The sequence below is a fragment of the Bactrocera dorsalis genome, chromosome 6 (genome assembly GCF_023373825.1).
Source record: "Bactrocera dorsalis isolate Fly_Bdor chromosome 6, ASM2337382v1, whole genome shotgun sequence".
Taxonomy (NCBI): Eukaryota; Metazoa; Arthropoda; class Insecta; order Diptera; family Tephritidae; genus Bactrocera; species Bactrocera dorsalis.
The window spans coordinates 15,197,741-15,221,692 of record NC_064308.1 but is presented as its reverse complement, the minus strand read 5'-3'; the positions used below and the strand labels follow the sequence as shown (position 1 = coordinate 15,221,692).

The following is a 23,952-nucleotide window of genomic DNA, read 5'->3' as shown; positions in this document are numbered from 1 at the left end:
TTCTATAATACATATGTACTATGTTTATAACCCTATATACATAACGCTTAGTTTTAAGTGTTACATGCAACCGTTAGCTAAACAAAACTATCTATTCTGTAGCTACAGGCTGCAGAAAATAAAAACACCGCATAACAGCAATTATTCAAACCTGCCTTAGAAGAAAAAAGAATATTTGCGATGCGCTTCATAATTTGGATTAGGAAAACAACGATTTTTAATTATTTTAGATAATAGTTTCCGTCAGGTAACACTAAGCGGGTTTTTCGGATTTCGATTGTTTTTTGTTTGAAGGTAAAACGGAGATTTGCGAAAAAATAGGCGAATTTGTTTTTATAGAATAACAATTATTAACAAATTTTAAAATAGCTATCCATCGCTATCTTGTAAATTATGTACAGAAGTAGCATTAAAAATTTCAAAAGATCAGTGTAGTAGTTTTGAAGATAGGAGAGCATCGACTTTGAAAGCGTAAGTTGTGGGAAAAACCGTTTACCTCTGAGGTAAAACGTGCTTAATACAGCATTAAAAATATTCGTTATTTCGTCAATTTTGTTCCAGTCGACTTGATGTGTTATGCATTTATTTAAAATAAGAAAAATCGAAAAAATGTCAAAACCATATTCCCTTTAAATAAAATTTTATGTTTATAAAAGACTTAGGGCATAGGTGCTGTTTGAAACGAGGGACAGTAATATATTATTTTGAAGTACATTATTTCTAAACGAACCCCTTTAAATTCGGAATTTTTGTTTATCTAAGCGACTGTATTTTTATTGCTCTTTCATGACATATTGTATGAAACTAATACGAAACAATTATAACTAACTTTTCTGTTATAATACCCCTTTACTTCGTTTCTAACGGCAACCCTCATATAAATAGTTTTTGAAATTACTTAAGTTTTGTCTTTTTTTATTATAATATAATTTTGTTTACAAATAAGTATTATACATTTTTTTTTAAAAACAAAATTTAATTTTTAGTTATGGTCAGATTGCAAATATTAGATAATATAATTTTCCCAGTTTTATTTGTAGCTACTACACACTTCTAAAATTACGAATTATGTTGTAGAAACTACTATTAACAGATTTTTCCCTTTATAAAGTCTTTATGCGTTCTTATATATATAAGTTTCTGGTATAATGTCAATATGTATTCTCTTTTTGGAAACGCTACTTAAATAGGTCCGTCATGCGTCTTTAACTCGGCAGCGCTCAGCATTCAGAACTCATCAAAGGCATAGATCAGTAAGTGTTCTAGTTTTATAGTGTCTTTATAAAAAAAAGTGTGTAATTAGAAAAGAACGACAACGACAATTGAAATTGAAAAAAAAAAATCTTTTAATATAAGTAATGTAAACAAAATTATTTAGTTCATAGACGAACATTTTCTCATTACACGAATTCATAGAAATTTGTTTTTTTTTAAATTTACTTTGTATGATATAAAGTGAGTCAGTTTGTATGATATAAAGTGAGTTAGATTAGATTTTATTGCCTTCCAGCGCCGTCAGTTCAAATAATTCGTAAAGAAGTTTAAAAATGGAAAAGTTCATCTAATTGTCAATTATACTAATATTCATATATAGCTAAGTTTAGAACGTTAAAATTTACTTATTATTTCACAAATTTAGATTTGATTATAAGTATTTAATTAAATAAGCTCATATTGGGATACACTAGGCATCAAATTATTTTACAATTGTGGCGCATAAACAAATTCATAGTGAATGTAATTATATACAATGTTTATGTATTTAGTATGCTTAATATTACTTCTAAAACATACAAAGCCAGCGAATTTTTATATAAATAAACAGTGTGAAAATTTTTAGCTCACTGAGAACTAACAACCAGAAGCATTCAGTAAGTCATTTGTTGCGCACGCGTTGTTTGATAGTAGTTATACCATTTTGTAGTTGATCCATGGAACGCTAATAAACTGGAACATTTTATTGAATATTTTTTTTTGTTTACGCAAAAGTGAAAACTAAGTTCCTCATTTTGATACATAGTAATCGGATTTGTGTTGTGATATTTTAAGCAAGGAAAAATCAAATAACACTGGGTTTCATGCAATTTTTATACGTAATGTTTTATTACTTTTAAAGTATAATAAAAAAGAAAACGAGGTAAATTTATATAATATATACCATGAAGTATTTAAAAATAATTACGAAGTCGTTTTCAATTTATCTTTTCATTTGATAAGAATATAAATGAAGACATTATGTGCTTATATAGTTCAATAAATCTAATCTTCCTGTTTTTTTATATATATGGTTTTTGACATATTTGCAATCAATATCATAAGGATTTGAAGTTTTTGTCAACGGTTTCTCTCTTCAATTACAACTATAATCCCACTACGCGTATTGTGAAGGAAATGCTACTGCAGAGTTACAAAAATTCTATATTTTTAATTAAAATATAGATTTGGTGTAGATGGTAGTATCAGAAACTAAAAACTATTTCCACAATTATGAGCAAACATTTTATCTGTTATGCAGCGATGTTGCTGATAATTTTTCTATTTTTATGAAACTACACACATTCTGAATTTGAAGAATTGATTGGCATTATAGATTGGCGGTAACCGGCCACTGCCAAGCCCACAAAAAAGTGTATTTAAACTAAAAATTGTAAAAGACTATAACACACACTATACTACAAATTATAATTCAAAACTGTAATTTCCTTCCCTACACAATATTAATATATTAAATTAGTGAACTTCGACTTACGACACATTGATAAAATGGTTGACATTGGAATTCAAATATGCCCACTGTCCATATAGCCAGTTGGTAATCGACAGCATATTTGCAAAGAATATTTCCAAACGATCGCAGACCATTTTGTATTATTGTAGGTTAAACTGTCAAAAGTCAGTTGTCCAAAGATTGGTTGCGCTTTAAAAATTTAGTAATTGTTGATGTAATAATTGGAACACTTTTTGTGATGAAATATTTTTTAAAAATTTAAATACGATTAAAATAATATTATAATTCTAACAATTGTGCATAAACCCTGCATTCATATTTACTGAAAAGAAAAAACAGAAAACAGAAAGTAATTTTTTTAATATTCTTTAAAATTGTGAGCATGAATCAACTTGAAAAACGGTCAATACACCTAAATTTATTAATTTTACAATGAACTTAAAAATTAATTCAATTCTACTTAACATAACTATTTAAAATTGTAATGGACGTTGTGCTCCCAAAAATGTCAAGTCAAAGTTGATATCTGCGTTTCCAAATACACTGTTCTTCCAAATATACCAAAGTACTAATACCTGTTTCATGGTCATAAGACATACCGTATTGGCTGGCGTTTCTGAAAAAATTACGTGGAATTAAACATTTCAATTTTTTTTATTATTTGATCAATTTTTTTTGCATGACAGCATATTTTAGCTGAAAGTGTTTCCCCGACTTTGATCCTTATAACTGGGAGAGTATAAAATGTTCGGTTGCACCCGAACTAAGCTCTGCCTCACATTCTGTTTATTATGCTAATAAATTAGCAATTTCTTTATTTTTAAAATATTGTTAATTGTATAAAAACGCAATTGAAAGTATGTAATTGTAAATATACATATACATATGTATTATTTATTGTATATTCCGTATATACGTCGTCAACATACAAGTATGTATATTTGTTCTGAATCGAAATTAACTTTCACTTTCACTACGAGAAAAAATCGACTGGCTAGACAACTTTGTGAGCATTCCGTTTTTTTAAACTAGCACTATATTATCTCGAGATAGATTTACTTAGAGGTTTGCTGCGTCATGCCGACCTAAATTAGAAAAGTCAATTTTGAATTTTATAAACACATATTCAAATAAGTCATTAGAATCTTAGCCAGAAATAATGTTCTATCAAACACAAAGGGGTTAGACTATTACTTTTGAAATTAAGCAATTTAAGTAATAAATTGTTTCACATTTTTCAGAATTTTTTTTTTGTTAAAAGTACTTAACGGATTTTAGTTTTTGGTTTTGGTTATGTTGGTTAGACTATGAATTTTCGCATTTATTATTATTATAATAAGATACGACTAACACGTTAATTAAGCAAATTGGCTTTGGTTATGTCTTGTGCTTATAATGGTAATACAAATTTTAATTTTTATTTCTTTCATTAATCTGTTAGACAGATATGGCATTTTTTACGTAGATTTCGTGCAATATCTCTTGTGTGTGTATTTTGGTTTATATCTAAAAATATTTTGTCAAAAATATTTTTTTGTGAAAATGAGATTAATCCCAATAATAATGTCATTATATCTTTTAATAGTACACATATATAGTTGAACTATAATTATTCCTTTCTGTTTTTTATAGTTTACCTATTTATATATGTATATTTTTAACTTTGTAAAATTTTCTTATTAATCAGCGTGATGAGACTTCGAGTGATATATCTAAAATGTTTGAACCTACTATATTGACTGCAGAGCCACTTTCCTCAAATGTTAGCACTTTCGTAGTTGCTAAAAGCAATACCATGCCATCAACTATAACAAGTTTGGAAACTTCGAACGAACATACAGCAGATCAAGACACCTCATTTTCGCCGGGAACGATAATAAGTTCGGGAAATCTTAATTTGAACACAATCGTTACTGCAACAACGGCATCTATGTCTTCATCTACTACAACGTCAGATACCGCCAACAACAGTAGTGACAACGTAATAGGATCTGGATCGGCGTCTCGCAAAACAAGTACAGCATCTGAATACACATCCCTGTCATCTGATTATACTCCTGATAACACAATTACGTCGTCAACATCGGCTTTCGCAATGGAAAACCCACCAAATGATGCCAATGATGAAGTCGAAATATGTGGCGAGATATTAACTTCGACCCCTCAGTCTATAGCAGACGTTGCAGTGTCCAATACCTTAGGTATCACAGTTACGTCAAATGCCGTTTTATCTTTAGAAATACCGGAAAATCAAAAAGGTTCTGTTGAAACATCTGATGGCACTGGACAATTTACTGAAGCAGAACGTGCAACATACATACAAACATCAAGTAAGATCAATGACCTAGAACTGGGGCAAGATAACATTAATGATCAAGGGCAAAAATCCATTGGTGCTACAGCAGTTATGCCTCCAGTATCAACAGCTAGAAAGATATCACGTTTTCTTGTAAATCCTGTTATTACCTCCTGTGGGGATGGAACATTAGAAGTAATTACAACATCACAAGCTATCCAAAACCGACATACATCTATGGTCATGAAAACCGATGAGGGTATAGGAGACTCACAAGATAAAGTTCCTCATTTATCCACCGAAATCCAAGAAGATAATCAAAGTGTTATTCTAGATTTAAGTGATAGTGCAATTGTAACAGAGGCAAGTATTGATAATTTGTCGAACATAAGTACCTCAGCTTTGATAACTGCAGCACCACTATCTTTGGCATCTACCAATACCGTTACGACACCGTCAATATTATCAGCCGTTGGTGCAAATAACACTTTGGAACAATTGAAAATCGAATTAGAAAATATAACACACGCTCATGCCTTTGCTAATTCTGTTGTAGCTTCACTTAATAACACTACAGATCAAAATCAACAGCAGTCAACAACGCAACCACCTATTACGGCGCTATCAACGGCACCACAGCAACAACATCAAGACGAGGTAGTAAATGGTGTTGGAGTTCTAAATAACCATACATATATTTGTCATTTTTCTAATTCTGTTTCTGTTCTGTGTAAAATATTTTAATTAATTTTCTCCACTGATATTTAAGTTGTTATGCATCAATATTAATAAAGAAGGTTGTAAAGTAATCACTCATTCAAGAAACATAAAAAATATAATAGGGTAAACATTTAAAAATAAGTTTCCAGTAAAAATATTGGTTGAAGTTACTTCAAATTTTATTGTTTAGATTTTGTTTTCCATTCCCTCATTTAAACATATCTTTTATTTTATATATATACTTTTTTTAAATTTAATATATTTAGTATGGCTCGAATATTTGTAATCATTTCATTTTATACAGATAAATAAACAATCGCCTATAACATCCGCTCAGTCACTTGGTCGAAGTACTCCAACAGGATTTTTAAATTCTGCTCGTGGTTCATCTGTCTATAACTCTCGTCGCACATCGCTTGACATAAGTTGTGGTTCCGATTTCCAGCATCTTACAACAAATGTAATTGAAGGATTGGAAACCTCTTACCAAGTTCCTTGCACCACTGTACGCAGTAGTAGTGGTGCTGCTTCGTGCACATCCGCTCACACCCCTATAGATGCAAACTCTGAAGGTAAATTAAAATAAATATAGTCAAATTAATTTTCTACAGTTCTGTTAATTAGTTGGCGGTGCAGGTGGTAGTGCATCAAGTATGAGTGCTGGCGCTGGATACATCGAGTTTAATACAGGCAATCGCCAAGCTGGCGGACTTAGTAAAAGTTCACTAGCAGATTTGGAGAAAAAACTGGCTGCTTTACGACATGTCGACGTGGTAGATGAGGTAGTTTTTTTTTTAAATATATTATTCTTAGCATTGCCATCCATCTCACCTATGTATAAGAAGGGGAGTATAATCTAATTTGTATTATATTGTTAATTCTAATATTTTCGATGTGTCTCGAATTAGCTTTGAATGAAACAATTTCTTTTTTCTTTCTTTTAATTTCATAATACCATAAACGTAAATAAAAAAGTAGACAATTCGTATCGGTTGTGATTTTTATAAATTCAATAATTTATTTTTGTGCCTTTGAATTAGATAAAAGCTGTCACACCAGTCCAATGTACAAATACTAAAGTATCAGAAGACCAACGTAATTCGAGGAAAATATCGCGTTTTAGTGTTAGTAGAGTGCAAGAACAGAAAAGTGGAGGCGGTATTGGTAATGGGAATTTATCTGATGCACCGACGACTCCACCGATTAATGCGGAACCACAACAACTACGTATCGATTTGCAGACAATCGCCCAACAAACATTCAATCAAACTAAGAGCGATATCGTAAACACACCAACCGAATTTACACACATACCCGGTCAATATATTGCTATAAATAATGCTAATTCCAATCAAGCAATTATTTATCCACAAACATTACAACAACAAAATTCGACTCAGGTTCAAAATGTACAACCTGCTCAGTCATACACGCAGACTCAAATTAATACTCAGGTATTACAACAACAACAATTTTTGCAACAATTGTTATTGCAAAAGCGGTCAGCTACCCCAACATTACAACTACCGAATTTGTTTCATCAAAACTTTAATCAAGTACAACCAAATGTAGCACAACAGCAAGTTTTTCAACAACATACGTCACAGGTTAACCAACCAAATATACCGCATCAGCAGCAATCTACAATTTTGCAACAGCAGCAACAACAACTTTCCCAACAGAGTCAAACACAGCAGAAACATGTACAGTTGTCCAATTCAAACTCACACGTTCAGAATGTTCAAATTCAAAACCAGCAAACTAAGAATCAACAACCAGTTCAGTTACAACAAGTTACTAACCAATCGCAGCTTCAAATTCAACAGGCTCATAACCAGCAATCAGTTCAGAATCAGCAAGCATTTCAAACCCAACAACAAATTCAAGTGGTACACGTTCACAACCAGCAACATACTCCGATTCCACAGCAAATACAAAATCAATTACAAAGCCAAAATCCAATTCAGCAGCAGCCACCATCCGTTACAAGGCCCCAGCATCAGCAATCCCAAAATCTGATGCAACAAACGAACCAACAGCATATTGTCGTAACCCAACACTCGCAGGCGCCTTATCCGAGTGGCGAAAGTATGTATCCGATTTTATATATTTCTTGTTTTTATTTATATATATTTGTATTTTAACCGATTTTTCATTTAATTTTTCTTCATCCAGCAAATCCTTCTTTCATATTGTCAAATATATTCTTAATGACTATCTGTGTTATGAAGCATATATAAACACATACATATATATTTATATATATAAAGCACAAATATTTTTATTATTAATTTCAAGTTTCAGACACCCCTGTGCTTATGCCTGTCTTAAATGAAGAGCCTGTTTCCCTTGCTGCTACTCATCCACAGTTACTACCTACTGTAATTCAATCTGTAAGAACGATTAGATCATTTCATTATATTGGGTGGGCATGAATTGGTCTGGTTTTTCACTGTAGGATATCAAACACAACTTAGACTCTTTGGTAAATCAGCTGTGTAATTTGCGACTAAGAACTAATCAGCACCAACGACTGCTGTTACTAAGACAACGTCAACTGATTGAAGAAGACGAATTGCGTTTGAAGCATTACGTTGAGTACGAAAAATTTCAAAAAGCGTTGCGTCAATGTAAGTATAATCTCATATTTGTATGATAAGATAAAATAAGAAGATGTAATTCAAATACTGAACTGCCAGAAATGCATTCTGTAAAAATTTTAAGTAAAAAACAAAATGTTTCCTTTTACAAGCCACGGATAGCTGCTATATTCTAGCTAAGCTCCATAAGTTAACGCGTCAGCATTATCTCTGTTTTTGAAAGTACTCTTATACATCATGTTACTTTATTCTAACTATATAACACATATAAAGGGTTTTTCAATAGTGGAAAAAAAGAGTAGACCGATAGGAACAGCAAAGGACGCCATATTTTTCCGCTCTTTTGAATTTTGAATCTACAGGCACAGTACAAAATGCTAGTGAGACAAAGAAGTGCTAGTAGTGTCCAGAATAATGCTGCCGCTAAGGTATCAAATGAGGAAGACCCAAATCAGTCTCACGTTGTTCTCAAGCGTAGGGCATCCCTGTGACGTCGTTAATGCGAACTTTACGAACATCCTACATCCTTACAAGATTAAATTGACGCAAGAACTGAAATCTCTTGACTACCAGAATCCTCGTATGTTCGTGATTTGAGCTGAGCAACAACTTGAAAATCGTCAATTAGAAATATATGCATTATTGGTCAGGCAGCAATTCACACGTACTCCATGAGTCACCATTGCATTCCGAAAAAAATACGGTTTGGTGCAGTTTATGGGCCGGCGGCGTCAACTTATACAACTTAAGGTTTCATCGATGGGTCTCTGCATATTCACTGTTTTGATAATCATTCATAAAAATATATAATCCATCAAGCATTTGCAGGCAGTGGATGGAGTGAACTATATGTATTTACTTACATTTGAAAAAGAAAATACATCCAAAATTTCTTTGCTAGTTTGATATGTATACCGTGTTTCACCACTTATAGTCAACTTTTTTTTCTTTACTTATCTTTATTATAGCTGGAGAAACACAACCTCAGGTCCTATACGTACAGCCAACAACATCCCAGCACGGGTTTCTGAATTTGGGAGGAGGAAACTTTCTGCACCAAATAAATGAAGTAAAACCTATTACGAATATACAATCAGCGTACGCAGTAGGAATAAACCAAACACAACCGCTTCCACAGCAAATTTCTTCACAAATGCAGCAACAACAAGCACAATCACAACAGTCTATTCAAATGGGACAATTCTCAAACCAAACAGCTGTAACTTCTACAACTTCGTGTGGTAATATCAACCAAGAACAACAAACTCAGCAACAACAGCATATTCAAAAGATATTGCCTCAAGTATTGGCCAATAATGAAAACAATATACAATGTAGGTAACAATTCTGTAGGACTATGTGACGCTTATGATATAAAACAAAATAATAATCGCACATATAGTCCACTGATTATGAAATCACATCCACAAATTTAAATATTAGGTTGTCAAAAAAGTCTTGCGGTATATTCGCTAGTTGGCGCTGAAAGCGCGTAGTTCTAGTTTTATTCGTCGCATCGGGTCATGCTATACCTTTGTGAAGCTCATTTCACGCGCTAACACGTGTTTGATTGATTGTCGTTTTTTTTAAGTCGTTCGTGAGTTATAGCGTCGCAAACATGGAGCAAAATAAATAGAAAATACGGCATATTTTACAGTACTACTACGATAAAAGCAAAAATGCATCTCAAGCCGCCAATAAAATTTGTGCAGTTTATGGACCCGATACAGTTTCCATTTCCACCACACAACGATGGTTTCAACGTTTTCGTTCTGGTGTAGAGGTGGTCGAAGATGCGTCACGCTCCGGAAGGCCTGTCGTCGAAATTTGCGATAAAATCGCTGAATTGGTCGAAAGAGATCGGCATGGTAGCAGCCGTAGCATCGGTCAAGAGCTGGGCATGAGTCATAAAAAATTCATTTCAATTTCAAAAAAAAAATTCAATAAAAATACCGCAAGACTTTTTTGACAACCTAATATTTTCTTTTAAATGAACGAGTTACGCCATTACTAGTTACACTATTTAAAAATTATAATATTTTTAATTTCGACTACAAAATAATAGTAATTTTAACACAACTAGCGCTCCCAATAGATCTTATAGAGTATATGTATACTGTGAGCGAAGGGAAAAAGATTCGTTAATTAAAAATTTAACCTTGATTTAAATAAATGTGAATAAGTTGAATCTCAAATTATTTTAGAAAGGTAATTTTTTAAAGTTACATTTTAATATATTACTAGCTTAAACCCACGGCTCCCCTAGGTTCTTGTTGTCGAGGATATCATTCATCATGATAACAATATATTGCAATAGTTAAATTGGCAATTTACATCTTTTACTGACTTCGTAATCACGTAAGGAATAGTACATATATAAATACGTATGATGTAACAATATTTCCACAAATATCTTACTTACGATTGTTTCTTGTTAGAGTGTATAAGTAGAAGAGGACGCGGCTATTTCTAATCTTCGTTCAACATTCATCGAACGTAATTGTAAAATCGAGAGCTAAAACCCAGCCAAACACGTCAGAAAACACAAACTTGATCATTGCAGATTAAATATTGTATTGTCTGTGCAATGCTTCAGGCATATTTGTGAGCTATTATGCACTTTCTCAAATAATTATTCAACTTTTTCTTGTTTAGGAACAACTCTCAGTATAATCCCTATGCATAGCCAGTAGCTGTGTGATGTTATGGTTTTTTTTAGTATTAAATATTAAAATAAAATAAAAATCAGGGGTGTTGTGGAATCCAAGACAGAATTGCTTAGCTGTCAGAATTGCAAACCAATTCTGATTATCAATGGTGTCACAGAATCTGATTGGATTTTCGTCTTTTTCGAACGTACGCAAAACTAATATTCGAACCAGCTGTTTACTAATGTGACAAAACTTGCAAATGAATACATTTGGAAACAATCCTGATCTTTTTTTATCCGATAGCATCATTGGTGCCGGCACCTATGATGCTTTTTGAAATCATCTTTGCTACACCTTTACAACGGTTTTCAACCCAACTGCATTTTGGCTGAAGTCTTAAAATTCCGTATCTATAACTCAACCTGTCAAACAAAATTTCGGGGTATTTGGGTTGTCAACTCTGTGTCAGTGGCGTTGACTAGAATACTGAAAAATTTCATCTGCTATCACGCAAATGTAGTTGAACATTACTGTGTTCATTTAGAAAATTGTGAATTGAAAATGGATATAAAAGCAACTATTTTATTTACAATTTGCAACTATTTTAATCAGTTATTCTGTACAAATAGATAAAATGGTTAAAACTTTCTTGAGCTTCTGGATGAATATTTACGTTTTGTAAATCTAATATCTTTAAATATCCGGATTTTGTCCCAAAAATTCAATAATTAAGGGGTTAGGGGTAGTTAGAATTTTCAAAAAATTAATTTTTTTGCATTTTCGTTAAGTGTAATATCATAAAAATATTCACTGAAAACTTCACGTTGATCCGATAATTAGTTTTCGAGTTATTCGAGAAATAAGAAAGAGAGCTCGGGCACTTCAAAGCGCTAGTGTGAAACTTTAAACGCGTTTTCTCAAAACTATGTTCTTTGAATCGGTGTCAACTGTAACTCGAAAACCGTTCAGTAGATTTTAATGAAATTTATACAACTTTTAGAATACATAATAAACTCGGGCCTGTTGGAAGGATTTTTATTTTTTCGAAAATTTCGATTTTTTAAGACCAATTAACTAACTGTTGATTTTTTCGCAAAATTTGGAAAAAAATTTCCTGAGGCCGCCATTTTGTTAATTTTGAAAAACTAATTTTTTCGTCCGATTGATTTTAGATGAATCCCCAAGGACTTATAGCCCGGACAGACGAGCAAAATTAATGCGCCTTAAGCAACGCTAATGCGCATTGAAATTTTATGGTGACAGACGGCAGGCTTGTGCATTTAGACAGCTGATACTGAAATTTGTTTATTTATTAAAAAAAAAGTGAAATAAAAATGAATAAGAAAAATTAAAATTTTGGTAATTTTGGAAAATCAATATAAATTAACGAAAAAATTCATTTATTATTATCTACGTGATTGTAATGCGGAAAAAGTGTGCAAAAAAGTTAAGAATATTGGAAAAATGGATAGCAACAGTGCGACATCTGTCAAAAAATAGCAATAATCTGCCATTTTTGAGCAGTGTTGCCTACTCAAATTTGGTAAATTCAACCAAATGCACGAAATTCTTGTGCATTACAAACTTGCATTAACATGGGTCAAATGCGCAAATAAATGTAAATTAAGCTCGCTAATGCATATTAGCGCTGTCGTCTGTCAGGGTTATTATGCTTGTCACCGCAAGTACCTTTTTTTGGAACAGAGTCAACACAAACAACTATAACTTCGGAAATTAATTTTTTTTTTTTTTGAAATTTTCGTGAATTCAAGTCAACACATCCTATAATAATGCCATATTACTACTTTTGTAAAATAACATGATTTAGTTTAGTAGCAAAAAAAAATACTGAAAACTCGCATTTTATCGTGCCTCTGACTGCCCCTAACCCCTTAAGACATTTCGTGTCTGAATATTTACTAACATTACAAGAATACAGGAAAAAAAAAGAAAAAAATTAGTAGCTTATAAAGTAGGGGTCTTAAAAAATTGGCACGTAACCATCCACCATTTTTACTCTCCTAAAAATATGGAAATTTGGGATATGGATAGGTGCAGATATAAACAAGTTTAGGAAGAAAGATTCTAAAATCATTTTACGTAAATCGGTTGAGTAAAACTTGAGAAATCGTAGGCATCGTTTTGACAAAAATTGTTCTGTGGGAGGCACGCTTAAAGTTTCACGTAAATAACAAAAACAAATTGCACTATACCGCCATCTTATTATGTAATTGTTTTGAAATGAGAAAAAAAAAACGTAAACACTTATGTACGTAAGTTCGTGAAATAGACTTAAAGTATTAATTTAAAAATATTATTCGTTAGGTTGTGCAAGTAATAAAATATAGAATACAGATCAATATAATTTTGTAATTTATTTTTAGGCGTGTCACATATTACGGATGGTTCTTTGGCAACACTGATACATGTTCTTTCCCAAATAAACTCTAATCCCGAAAGAACTCCGGAAATGGCAGTGAAAGCTAATCACGCTGAGGACAAGCTACCTTCGGTACAAAGTGAGTAATAACATCACCAACCACTACAGCTACCTTCGAAAATCACACTTAAAGTTATGAAAAAACAAACGGAAGTTGATAAATGTAAAAAATGTATATATGGAAGAAAATTTGTAATATAAGAAAGTACTTGAATACACATTTAAAGTAAGAGAATTTATGTTTATAACATATTCTATAGCTTTTATTTTTAAGCTACCAATTTTCAAATTCACTACTATTTGAATACATAAAGTAGAACATAATAAATCTAGGTATTTGAATGATTGGCGGCCATCCTTTGGCTAAAAAATAGTCGAAAAAGTCTTTTCGTACTTTGGCAATAGATGTCGTTGCAGTCGTATACCTCCAGTGCTACCAATCACATATGTATCATACCATATAGTGTTGGAAAGGTTAGGTTTTAAGCTTCATTTAACAAAAAAAAAAATTAAATTACAGCTGTTCAAAAATGAGTGAAAATAATGAAGAAATTCATTATATTTTAATAAATAAATAAATAAATTTTTGTATAAAAAGGGAAGAATGCCACGCAAGCCACCAATAAAATTTGTGAAGTTTACGGAAACTATACTGTATCAGTTCGTGAAGCACAACAATGGTTCACTCGTTTCCTTTCTGGAATTTTCGATGTGAAAGATGTACCTCGCTCTGGTCGACATATAGTCGATGAAATTATGGAAAATATTGACCAGGACCGTCACTTACGCAGCCATGACATCGCCAAGAACCTAACATTCATCATCAAATGGTTTGGAACCATTTAAAAATGCTGGCTACAAGAAGAAGCGCGATGTTTGGGTACCTGGAAAAAATTTAATGCACCTAATTAACACCTGTCGAAAAGTGATCAAATAGGACTATAATCGAAAAAACGGGCAGAATTGATTAACAGGAAAGGCTTCGTCCTCCTCCGTCATCCTTGGTGTGTCGGCAAAAACTGGGAGAGCTCGGCTGGGAAGTTTTGATGTATCCGCCTTATAGACCTGACGAACCATCGGACTACCATTTCTTTCGGTTAATGCAGAAGCCTTTGAAAATTACTTGTCGCAGGTTTTCGCCGAAAAACCAGACAAGTTTTATATTGATGGGATAAAGTCTCTAGCGGAAAAATGGGAAAAAGTAGTCGACCAAAATGGTACATATTTGGTTCATTAAAGTTCATCTATACTAATTATATAAAATCGTTTATATGAAAAATGCTTGTAACGGCTAATCTCCTAAAGTTCTGAAGCGATTTTTATAATTTTTTTTTTTAAATAAAGCATTTGCTCTAGGCTCGCGAGTGGCATACTTTTTTTTTTTTAATTTTCCGAAATCAAATCCTTTTTCTTTCGGGTTGAAGTTTTTGAAAAACCAAAAATATTGCAAGCATAAGGTTTTTCGTTCACCAAACGCAGTCTACAGCGAAGCGCGCTTTGTGTGTGTGCGTGTGCCCTTTATCGTTTGCGGCACGCACTCTTCATCTCTGCACATCTTTTCCAGCATAACGTAATGAAGTAAAGTACATATGTACATATGTATGCACTCTCTCTCTTCCATCTCTCACATCTTTTACTACATAACTTATTGAAGTAAAGTACAAAGCAAAAAAGTTTGCATATATAAATGATGGCAGAATAAGTGAAATAACGCTAAACAGCACAATCAAATGCTCGCATAAATTGCCGTATGTATGCATGTATGTAGATATGTAAATACAGTGTCAACTATATTTACTCTGTTTTACAGTTGCTTGAATTGCTTTTCTTATTGTCTTTGTACTTTTTTGTAACAAAACACATTGAAAATAAAAACAGAACGCTCTCCGTAAGTCCATTATTATACGCGGCAACAAAAGTTGCTAATTCTCGGGCGATTCTCTTTTGCTGTCGCCCATTACCTTCACACGAGCAACTTGTGTTGCGCAACTCTGTTCGAGTTTCTTTCTCATTCTCTTTCACTTTACTTTAACCCATTGTCTACTCTTTACTTTAACCCATTGTCGTTTCTTTTTCCTTATGGGTATTTGAGCCACTCTATCACATATATTAATCAGTTCTGACAATTAAGAAATACATTTTATTTATAATTCAAAATTAAAACAAAGATTATATGACAGACTTTCACATAAGTATGTACATATGTCACCCTTTTCGCAATTGTCTGAATCAATTTGTATGGCTTTCTCCATACATTTCAAAATATCTTTAATTAATTCGATACTCGTCATACTCCATTTTCTAAAATATTTATATTATATTATGTATATCTGTATACATATTTGCAAATTACTTGCTAAAAGATGAAATTAAATTTTTTAAATATATTAAAAATATTAATTTTAAAAAAATATACTCAAATGCAACTATGTACTACTAAAGAAAGAACACGAATGCTGAAAAACGTCGCAGCGAACTGCTACGAATAAGAACACAAAGCGAGTTGCTGAACACTGGAAACTCGGCGCGATTCTCCTCTCCTCGTCGCCCCCTCGCCTATAAACCAAGAGTTGCCGAGACAAAAGTTGCCGGGTGTAATAAGCGAGTAAGGAACATCCAAAAACCAAGAAAATCAAATATTAAGATGTAATGTGGTTTTCATGTGTGTCTGCGAAATACTTTCTGGTTTCTTCTAACTTTATTGTATTTATGATCGTATTCTGCAAAGGGTAGAGTAAAATTGGAAATTTATTGTCTTTAAATCAAAAGGTAAAGATTAGATTTAAGCGAAACTAATTTGGTTAATAATAAATATACGGTTTTTACAATAAAAGCTTTCAGAGATGCCAAAAGCAAAATCTCAATTATTTAGATCTTCATCAAATAGACGGCAAATTCAGCTAAGACGAAATGAGACGGTCGACGAGAGTGCAAATCGCGTAGAGAATGATGCAGAATAGACAAGGGGCGATTGCTTTCAAATCAGCGTTTAACTATAGACAGGATTGTAATTATTTGGACCATTCCCTTTTATTCATTGGTCAAATAAATGGCATTTGCAATTTTTGTAAGGCTAAAAAGTGGGTGAAAGACGCACCAGGTATGTGTTGTAGCAAGAGCCATGTAAAACTAATAGATGTAGGTGATCCTCCGCAGACAAAGCGCTGCTTACAGGCGAGCATCAGTCGTCTGTCACTTTAAAAAAAAATAAGAAAATACAATGGTTGTTTCGCTATGACTTCGTTTGGTGGTAATGAAGTTAGGGAGGGTAATTTCACGCCAACGTTTAAAATACATGGACAAGTTTACCACGTTATTGGGAGTTTATTGCCAGCGCCGAACACAACACCAAAATTTTTGCAAATATATTTATCGTCCGAAGAGGAACAACTTTCTTTACGTCAAAGTGCTACACCAACTCTTCAACGAGGCATTTTGAAATCAATTCAAGAAATTCTTCGAGCAAATAATGTGTATGTTAGAAGTTTCAAGACATCTATAGACCGTATGCCCACTAATTCGAATAATTATAAGGTTGTAATCCATGCATGAAGGAGACGTTGTTCACTATCCAACGGAGTTTCTTAACTCTCTTAATCCCGGGACTACCTCCATTTCAACTAGAACTTAAAATTGGTACGCCAATAATCCTTCTACGAAATCTTATAAGCCTCCCAATTTATGTAATGGCACTCGACTGAAGATAACGCACTTGATGCCTAATATCATTCAAGCAAACATTTTAACCGGACCTTCAGCAGGCGAAAGCACAATGATCCATCGGATACCAATGATACCTACAGATCTTCCATTTAGTTTCAAAAGAGTACAGTTCCCCGTTAAGACGTGTTTTGCGATTACCATCAATAAGTCCCAAGGGCAAACTTTTAATACTGTTGGCATAGATCTTCGAAACGAAGTATTTTCTCACGGTCAATTATATGTGGCTCTGTCACGAATTGGTTCCCCGCAAAGCAAACTGTTCTCATTTCTGGCAATGGAAATAAAGCAAAAAATGTTGTATTCACTGAAGTTTTTAATAATTAAAATATATCTTTTTTGGTTATTGTTCCAAAATACATCAATTATAGTATACCTTATTTCATATCTTGAATTAATATTTACTCTATACAATCTTATTTATTTTATGTAAGAGTTTTGAATTGTTTCCTTTTTGTTATCTATTTTTAATTTTTCTGTATAAAAGAATTTAATAAACAAATTATTTATAACGTTAATGAATTTAAAAGTGTTTGCAATTAATTCAAATATGGGTAGTAAATATTTGTAAGTCTAACATAAGTTACACATTATACTCATGTATGTGTGTTTACATGTACGAATAAAGGTATTCCTTTATTTGCATTTTAAACTACTAAATTCTTTCCAATACCCTCATCGTTTCAGTTTTTGCGGCGTAACAAAGTACGCCGGGTATTTGCTAGTTATAAATATAAAGAAATAAGTTGAAGTTTGATTTGAAATACGAAAAGACTTTTTCGGCTACTATTTTGGCAGAAATATTTTTACATGTTTTGCTATTTATAGTGCTTTATTAGAGTTGTTATCTTTCAACCTTAAAACTTTACCGGCACGTATATTTTTGTTTTGTTAATATTTCTTTGTTTTCCAGTCTTCTTAACAGCATACTGTTATGAGCTACTGTAATAAATTTTATACTTAGGAATAAATAGGTATTGTCAAATAGATTGAATTCAATATCACTGTTACATTTAAATTAATTAATTAATTTTATCTATTAATATTAGGCGTGTTTTATTTGACCGTCATAAGGTAACATCGTTGACAAATATAATGCACTTAGCTTATTTCATATTTTCCCCTAAATATGAATTGGATTTGCAATGCGAGCAAGAACAGTCAACTTGTACTCAATTCATTTTAAAATGGAATGACTAGTTTAAATTTGTAAATGGTTTATTAAATCATTTTTCTCGTTTGAAATCAAGAATATAATAATATAGAAAAAAGTTTTAATTATGTCTGAATCTTTTTTTTTTTACATTTTCATCTGTCAAAATAATAAGGTTTATCGTTGTGAACGAAACAAACAATCAACTGGCAACGTCTTTAGTTCAAATACAAGCTAAGATAGCTTTTGATAAGCCAATATAATTATGTTGGCTAAATCTTCCAAATAAAATAAACGAATAGCTTAACATGCTGGTCAATTAAAATACGCTTATTAAAAGACATATTTACTTTATGCGGAGCGCTCTCATTTATATATGTTTTTAGGAGATTTAGTTTTTTACAGCAACGGTAAGTAAAAATGCTCCTTAGCTGTAATAGATTTTAGTTTTCGACGTTCTTCAGTTCCACATGTGTTTCAAGATTAACATTTTAATTATCTATTTGTATTGCAAATAACTTATTTAATATCCTTGAATATGTTGTATACATTTCTCTCATTTCGAACAGTATTATACCTTTAACTTATCATTTTGTTTCAATTCAACATCCAACAGACATACTTGTCTTAAGTAACAAAGAGAGCTGTGATGTTACTATCTGTTCCGATTCAAATACCACTGACGTGAAAATAAAACATGTGAATGTCCAGTAGAAACCAAACTCAATCTGAAGAAACTTTTGTAGTAATAAACAATTTATTTCAAGTCTAATCATTTTCGTTTAATTAAAATACTTAGGAAATAGCAGAAAATGAAAGAAGAAAATCCAGGGTAATTAAATGAAATTATTATATTTTATAAACGCCTTATAACATAGCTTATTTTATATTTTTCTATAAATATGTAACAAATTTCGGATTTAATTTCTTAACGAAATGTTAAATAAACTTAGCGATGTTCTTTATATTTATTTAGTGGGAAATAAAATTTTCTGTACTAAGAGCTCTAAAAATATCTTTTTACAATCCATATATGATCGGAGATGTACAGAATCAAATGTTTAATCACTCAAGTAAATTTGTATATATGTATATGAATGGGAACAAACTTTATTTATGGATTTGAACCTGATCTTTGTTGCCAGAAAATGTTTACTTTAACTATTTAATAAATCTTTTAGCAATATATAATTTATCAAATCTAGTTTTGTAAGCTTCAGATTATGTTATTTAGTACATTACTTATTAGGAATATATTTTGATTTAATAAAATAAAAAGTTTTTTTGTGCTGTTTAATATTCTGATTTGAACTGAGCTGAAAAAATTACTGAAAATAAAAAATACCAGACTTTTCGAATGGTTATGTTTAAATTTGAGCGCAGTTTCATTTATTTAGTTCCATGTAAAATCTGTCAAACAAAAACACAGTTTTCGCTGAAAACTACTTGAAAACTCATTATAATCGGTGCCTGCTCTAGTTTAATCGGTTTTTTTGGAAGACATATTTTGCCGGCCCAAAATTGTCACTCGATATTTGTTTACATTCCATATACAGTTGTCAGTTTGTATTTGATATTAATATTAAAAAATGGAAAAACAAAAATCTATTGGTGCTCGAACATTTATGTGCTGGAATGAAACATCTTCTTCTTCTTCTTAATTGGCGTAGACACCGCTTATGCGATTATAGCTGCGTCGAATACTTTCAGAGCTGGAGTGTTTTCGTACATCCGGACAACATGACCTAGCCAGCGTAGCCGCTGTCTTTTAATTCGCTGACCTATGTCAATGTCGTCGTATATCTCGTACAGCTCATCGTTCCATCGAATGTGATATTCGCCGTGGCCAACGCGCAAAGGACCATAAATCTTTCGCAGAACTTTTCTCTCGAAAACTCGCAACGTCGACTCATCTGTTGTTGACATCGTCCAGGCCTCTGCACCATATAGCAGGACGGGAATTATGAGTGACTTATAGAGTTTGGTTTTTGTTTTTCGAGAGAGGACTTTGCTTCTCAATTGCCTACTTAGTCCGAAGTAGCACCTGTTGGCAAGAGTTATCATGCGTTGGATTTCTAGGCTGACATTGTTGGTGGTGTTTACGCTGGTTCCAAGATAGACGAAATTATCTACAACTTCAAAGTTATGACTGTCAACAGTGACGTGAGTGCCAAGTCGCGAGTGCGACGACTGTTTGTTTGATGACAGGAGATATTTCGTCTTGCCCTCGTTCACTGCCAGACCCATTTCTTTTGCTTCCTTGTCCAGTCTGGAGAAAGCAGAACTAACGGCGCGGGTGTTGAGACCGATGATATTAATATCATCGGCATACGCCAGCAGTTGTACACTCTTATAGAAGATGGTGCCTTCTCTGTTGAGTTCTGCAGCTCGAACTATTTTCTCCAGAAGCAGGTTGAAAAAGTCGCACGATAGGGAATCACCTTGTCTGAAACCTCGTTTGGTATCGAACGGCTCGGAGAGTTCCTTCCCGATCCTGACGGAGCTTTTCGTGTTGCCCAACGTCAGTTTACACAGCCGTATTAGTTTTGCGGGGATACCAAATTCAGACATCGCGGCATAAAGGCAGCTCCTTTTCGTGCTGTCAAAAGCATCTTTTAAATCGACGAATAGGTGGTGAGTGTCCATTCTCCTTTCACGGGTCTTTTCCAAGATTTGGCGCATGGTGAATATCTGGTCGGTTGTTGATTTACCAGGTCTGAAGCCACACTGATAAGGTCCAATCAGTTTGTTGACGGTGGGCTTTAATTTTTCACACAATACGCTCGACAGAACCTTATATGCGATGTTGAGGAGGCTTATCCCACGGTAGTTGGCGCAGATTGTGGGGTCTCCTTTTTTATGGATTGGGCAGAGCACACTTAGATTCCAATCGTTGAACATGCTTTCGTCCGACCATATTTTACAAAGACGTTGATGCATGCTCCTTATCAGTTCTTTGCCGCCGTGTTTGAATAGCTCGGCCGACAATCCATCGGCCCCTGCCGCTTTGTTGTTTTTCAGGCGGGCATTTGCTATTCGAACTTCTTCATGATCGGGCAATGGAACGTCTGCTCCATCGTCATCGATTGGGGAATCGGGTTCGCCTTCTCCCGGTGTTGTGCTATCACTGCCATTCAGCAGGTTGGAGAAGTGTTCCCTCCATAATTTAAGTATGCTCTGGGCATTGGTAACTAGATCACCTTGGGGGGTTCTACAGGAGTATGCTCCGATCTTGAAACCTTCTGTAAGCCGCCGCATCTTTTCGTAGAATTTTCGAGCATTACCCCTGTCGGCCAGCTTATCGAGCTGTTCGTACTCACGCATTTCGGCCTCTTTCTTCTTCTGTCTGCAAATGCGTCTCGCTTCCCTCTTTTACTCTCGTTATCTATCCCATCCCGCACGTGTTGTGGTCGATCGTAACGTTTCGAGGTAGGCAGTCTGTTTTCTCTCCGCTGCGACACGGCACTCCTCGTCGTACCAGCTGTTCTTTTGCACTTTCCGAAAACCAATGGTTTCGGTTGCAGCTGTACGTAAAGAGTTTGAAATGCCGTCCCACAGTTCCCTTATACCGAGTTGTTGACGAGTGCTCTCAGAGAGCAGGAGTGCAAGTCGAGTAGAGAATCGTTCGGCTGTATGTTGTGATTGCAGCTTCTCGACGTCGAACTTCCTTGTGTTTGTTGGCGTCCGTTTTTTGCTGCACAGAGGCGGGTGCGAATCTTAGCTGCAACAAGATAGTGGTCCGAGTCGGTGTTAGGACCTCGGAGCGCATGCACATCTAAAACACTGGAGACGTGTCTTCCGTCTATCACAACATGATCGATCTGGTTGGTGGTTTTTCGATCCGGAGACTGCCAGGTAGCTTGATGAATCTTCTTATGCTGGAATCTAGTACTACAGATAACCATATTTCGGGCCCCGGCGAAGTCGATCAGGCTCAACCCATTTGGGGAAGTTTCGTCGTGGAGGCTGAATTTACCGGCCGTAGTACCAAAGGAACCATGGTCGTCGTCAAAAGGGTCTCTCATCCGAGGCTGGTTATGACTATTCACTGGGGGTGTTTTTTTACGTGGCGGGTCCCAAACCCAGCGCACAACCCTATGCAGGGGATGTTTCGCCTTCTCACGTTAGCTCGTCTTCAAACGGATGTTCTTAGGCTACCCAGAGGATACTTGGTCAAAGACCGGAAGTAGTGAGCTGCTTGAGTCACATGTAAAAGAATCGTTTCTGGCCACTCCCAAGTGAATGGCAATCAGAGAACTTTGCTCACTTGCGTGAACTTCGACACATGACTCCATCCTACAAAACATCTACGTGACAATAATTTAGTACAGCGCGATTTAAAACCGAGGAATATAATAAAATTTATTTCGGAAATGGTCAAACCATATACAAACTAACTGATTTCGGTGTCGCCCGGGAATTGGATGATAATCAAGCGTTTGTTTCACTTTATGGAACAGAGGAGTATTTACATCCCGATATGTATGAACGTGCTGTGCTACGTAAACAAATAAATCGTTCATTTACTGCAAATGTGGACTTATAGTCCATTGGTGTCACTCTTTACCATGTAGCAACTCGAAATTTACCATTCCGTCCTTTTGGTGGCCGTAAAAACCGCAAAAAAACAATGCATCAAATAACCATAAAAAAGGCGTCCGGCGTAATTTCGGGTACTCAGCTATCCGAAAATGGACCAATCGTATGGTGGACTACGCTGCCATCATATTGCAATTTGTCAGAAGGTCTAAAAACATTGGTGACACCGCTCTTGGCTGGTTTGTTAGAAAAAAATAGAGAGAAAACCTGGTCGTTTGATCGTTTCATCCAAGAAGTAACATTAATTTTGCGTAAATTCGTTTTGCATGTCTTCTTCACAAATCGCACCACTTCTGTGGAAGTTTACCTCGAACCAGACGAACAAATTGATAATTTTCGTGAACGCGTATTTCTACAAACCGAAGTACCAATAGAAAAGCAGATATTATTATTCAGTAACGAGCATTTGGAAAGTGACGTCCTCTTCCATATGTAAGTGCCGACTCCGCTATTCAAAAAAAACGTTCGGATGTTTCAATTATTTTTTCTTCCTTTTTTTAATAGCTAAAGCTTTTCCTAAAACCACAGCAGAAAATCCTATATTCCTATATAGTAATGATGACAATAATGTAACGATAACGAGTCGGTTGAAAATGATGCCAGTCTTGCTAAGGTGGGTGTTTGCTATTTGGTTCAGATTATATTTTAGTGAGTATTTTATTTATTATTTTTAGGCCGCTTGTAGCGTTGGGGATGAATGTAAGAGACGTATTGATACCTTTACATTTATGGTTATTTTAACACGTTGACGGACACTTGCGTCTATAGCCGTCAAAGCGAAGTTCACTATGTGGCATGACGGCGACAGCCGTCTAAAACGAAACGGTCGTTTACAGACACTGCGGCGATCGCAGCACAAATGTGCATTTACCGGCGTACAAGTAGAAGCCTATTGTCGTGTTTTGGAAACAATTGGAAACAACCTAATTAAAGGTGCTGAATTATTCAAAATTAAGTTTATTTAAGCAGAAATAGTAAAACTATACTTTAAATATTCTAAAAATTACAAAAACACATAGTGTCAATTTTCGAACTTTACTTGTTC

General features: G+C 34.1%; 1 protein-coding gene and 1 pseudogene across 5 annotated transcripts in view; both read left to right on the top strand.

Annotated features, from left to right (window-relative positions):
* Positions 1 to 19,605, top strand: part of LOC105225679 (uncharacterized) — a 49,386-nt gene extending 29,781 nt beyond the window's left edge. For 4 of the 5 annotated variants that reach the window (XM_049459855.1, XM_049459854.1, XM_049459852.1 and 1 more), the window contains 10 exons: positions 1,191 to 1,253; positions 4,416 to 5,681; positions 6,049 to 6,316; positions 6,369 to 6,526; positions 6,785 to 7,832; positions 8,043 to 8,137; positions 8,203 to 8,374; positions 9,313 to 9,678; positions 13,380 to 13,514; positions 18,925 to 19,605. In XM_049459855.1, coding sequence (XP_049315812.1) covers positions 1,191 to 1,253; positions 4,416 to 5,681; positions 6,049 to 6,316; positions 6,369 to 6,526; positions 6,785 to 7,832; positions 8,043 to 8,137; positions 8,203 to 8,374; positions 9,313 to 9,678; positions 13,380 to 13,514; positions 18,925 to 19,022 — 3,669 coding nt within the window. In that variant the 3' untranslated portion in view covers positions 19,023 to 19,605. The remainder of the gene's footprint in view (positions 1 to 1,190; positions 1,254 to 4,415; positions 5,682 to 6,048; positions 6,317 to 6,368; positions 6,527 to 6,784; positions 7,833 to 8,042; positions 8,138 to 8,202; positions 8,375 to 9,312; positions 9,679 to 13,379; positions 13,515 to 18,924) is intronic. The other variant, XM_049459856.1, reaches the window with a different exon arrangement.
* Positions 19,342 to 23,343, top strand: LOC125779678 (serine/threonine-protein kinase TBK1-like; annotated as a pseudogene).
* The last annotated feature ends 609 nt before the right edge of the window (positions 23,344 to 23,952 follow it).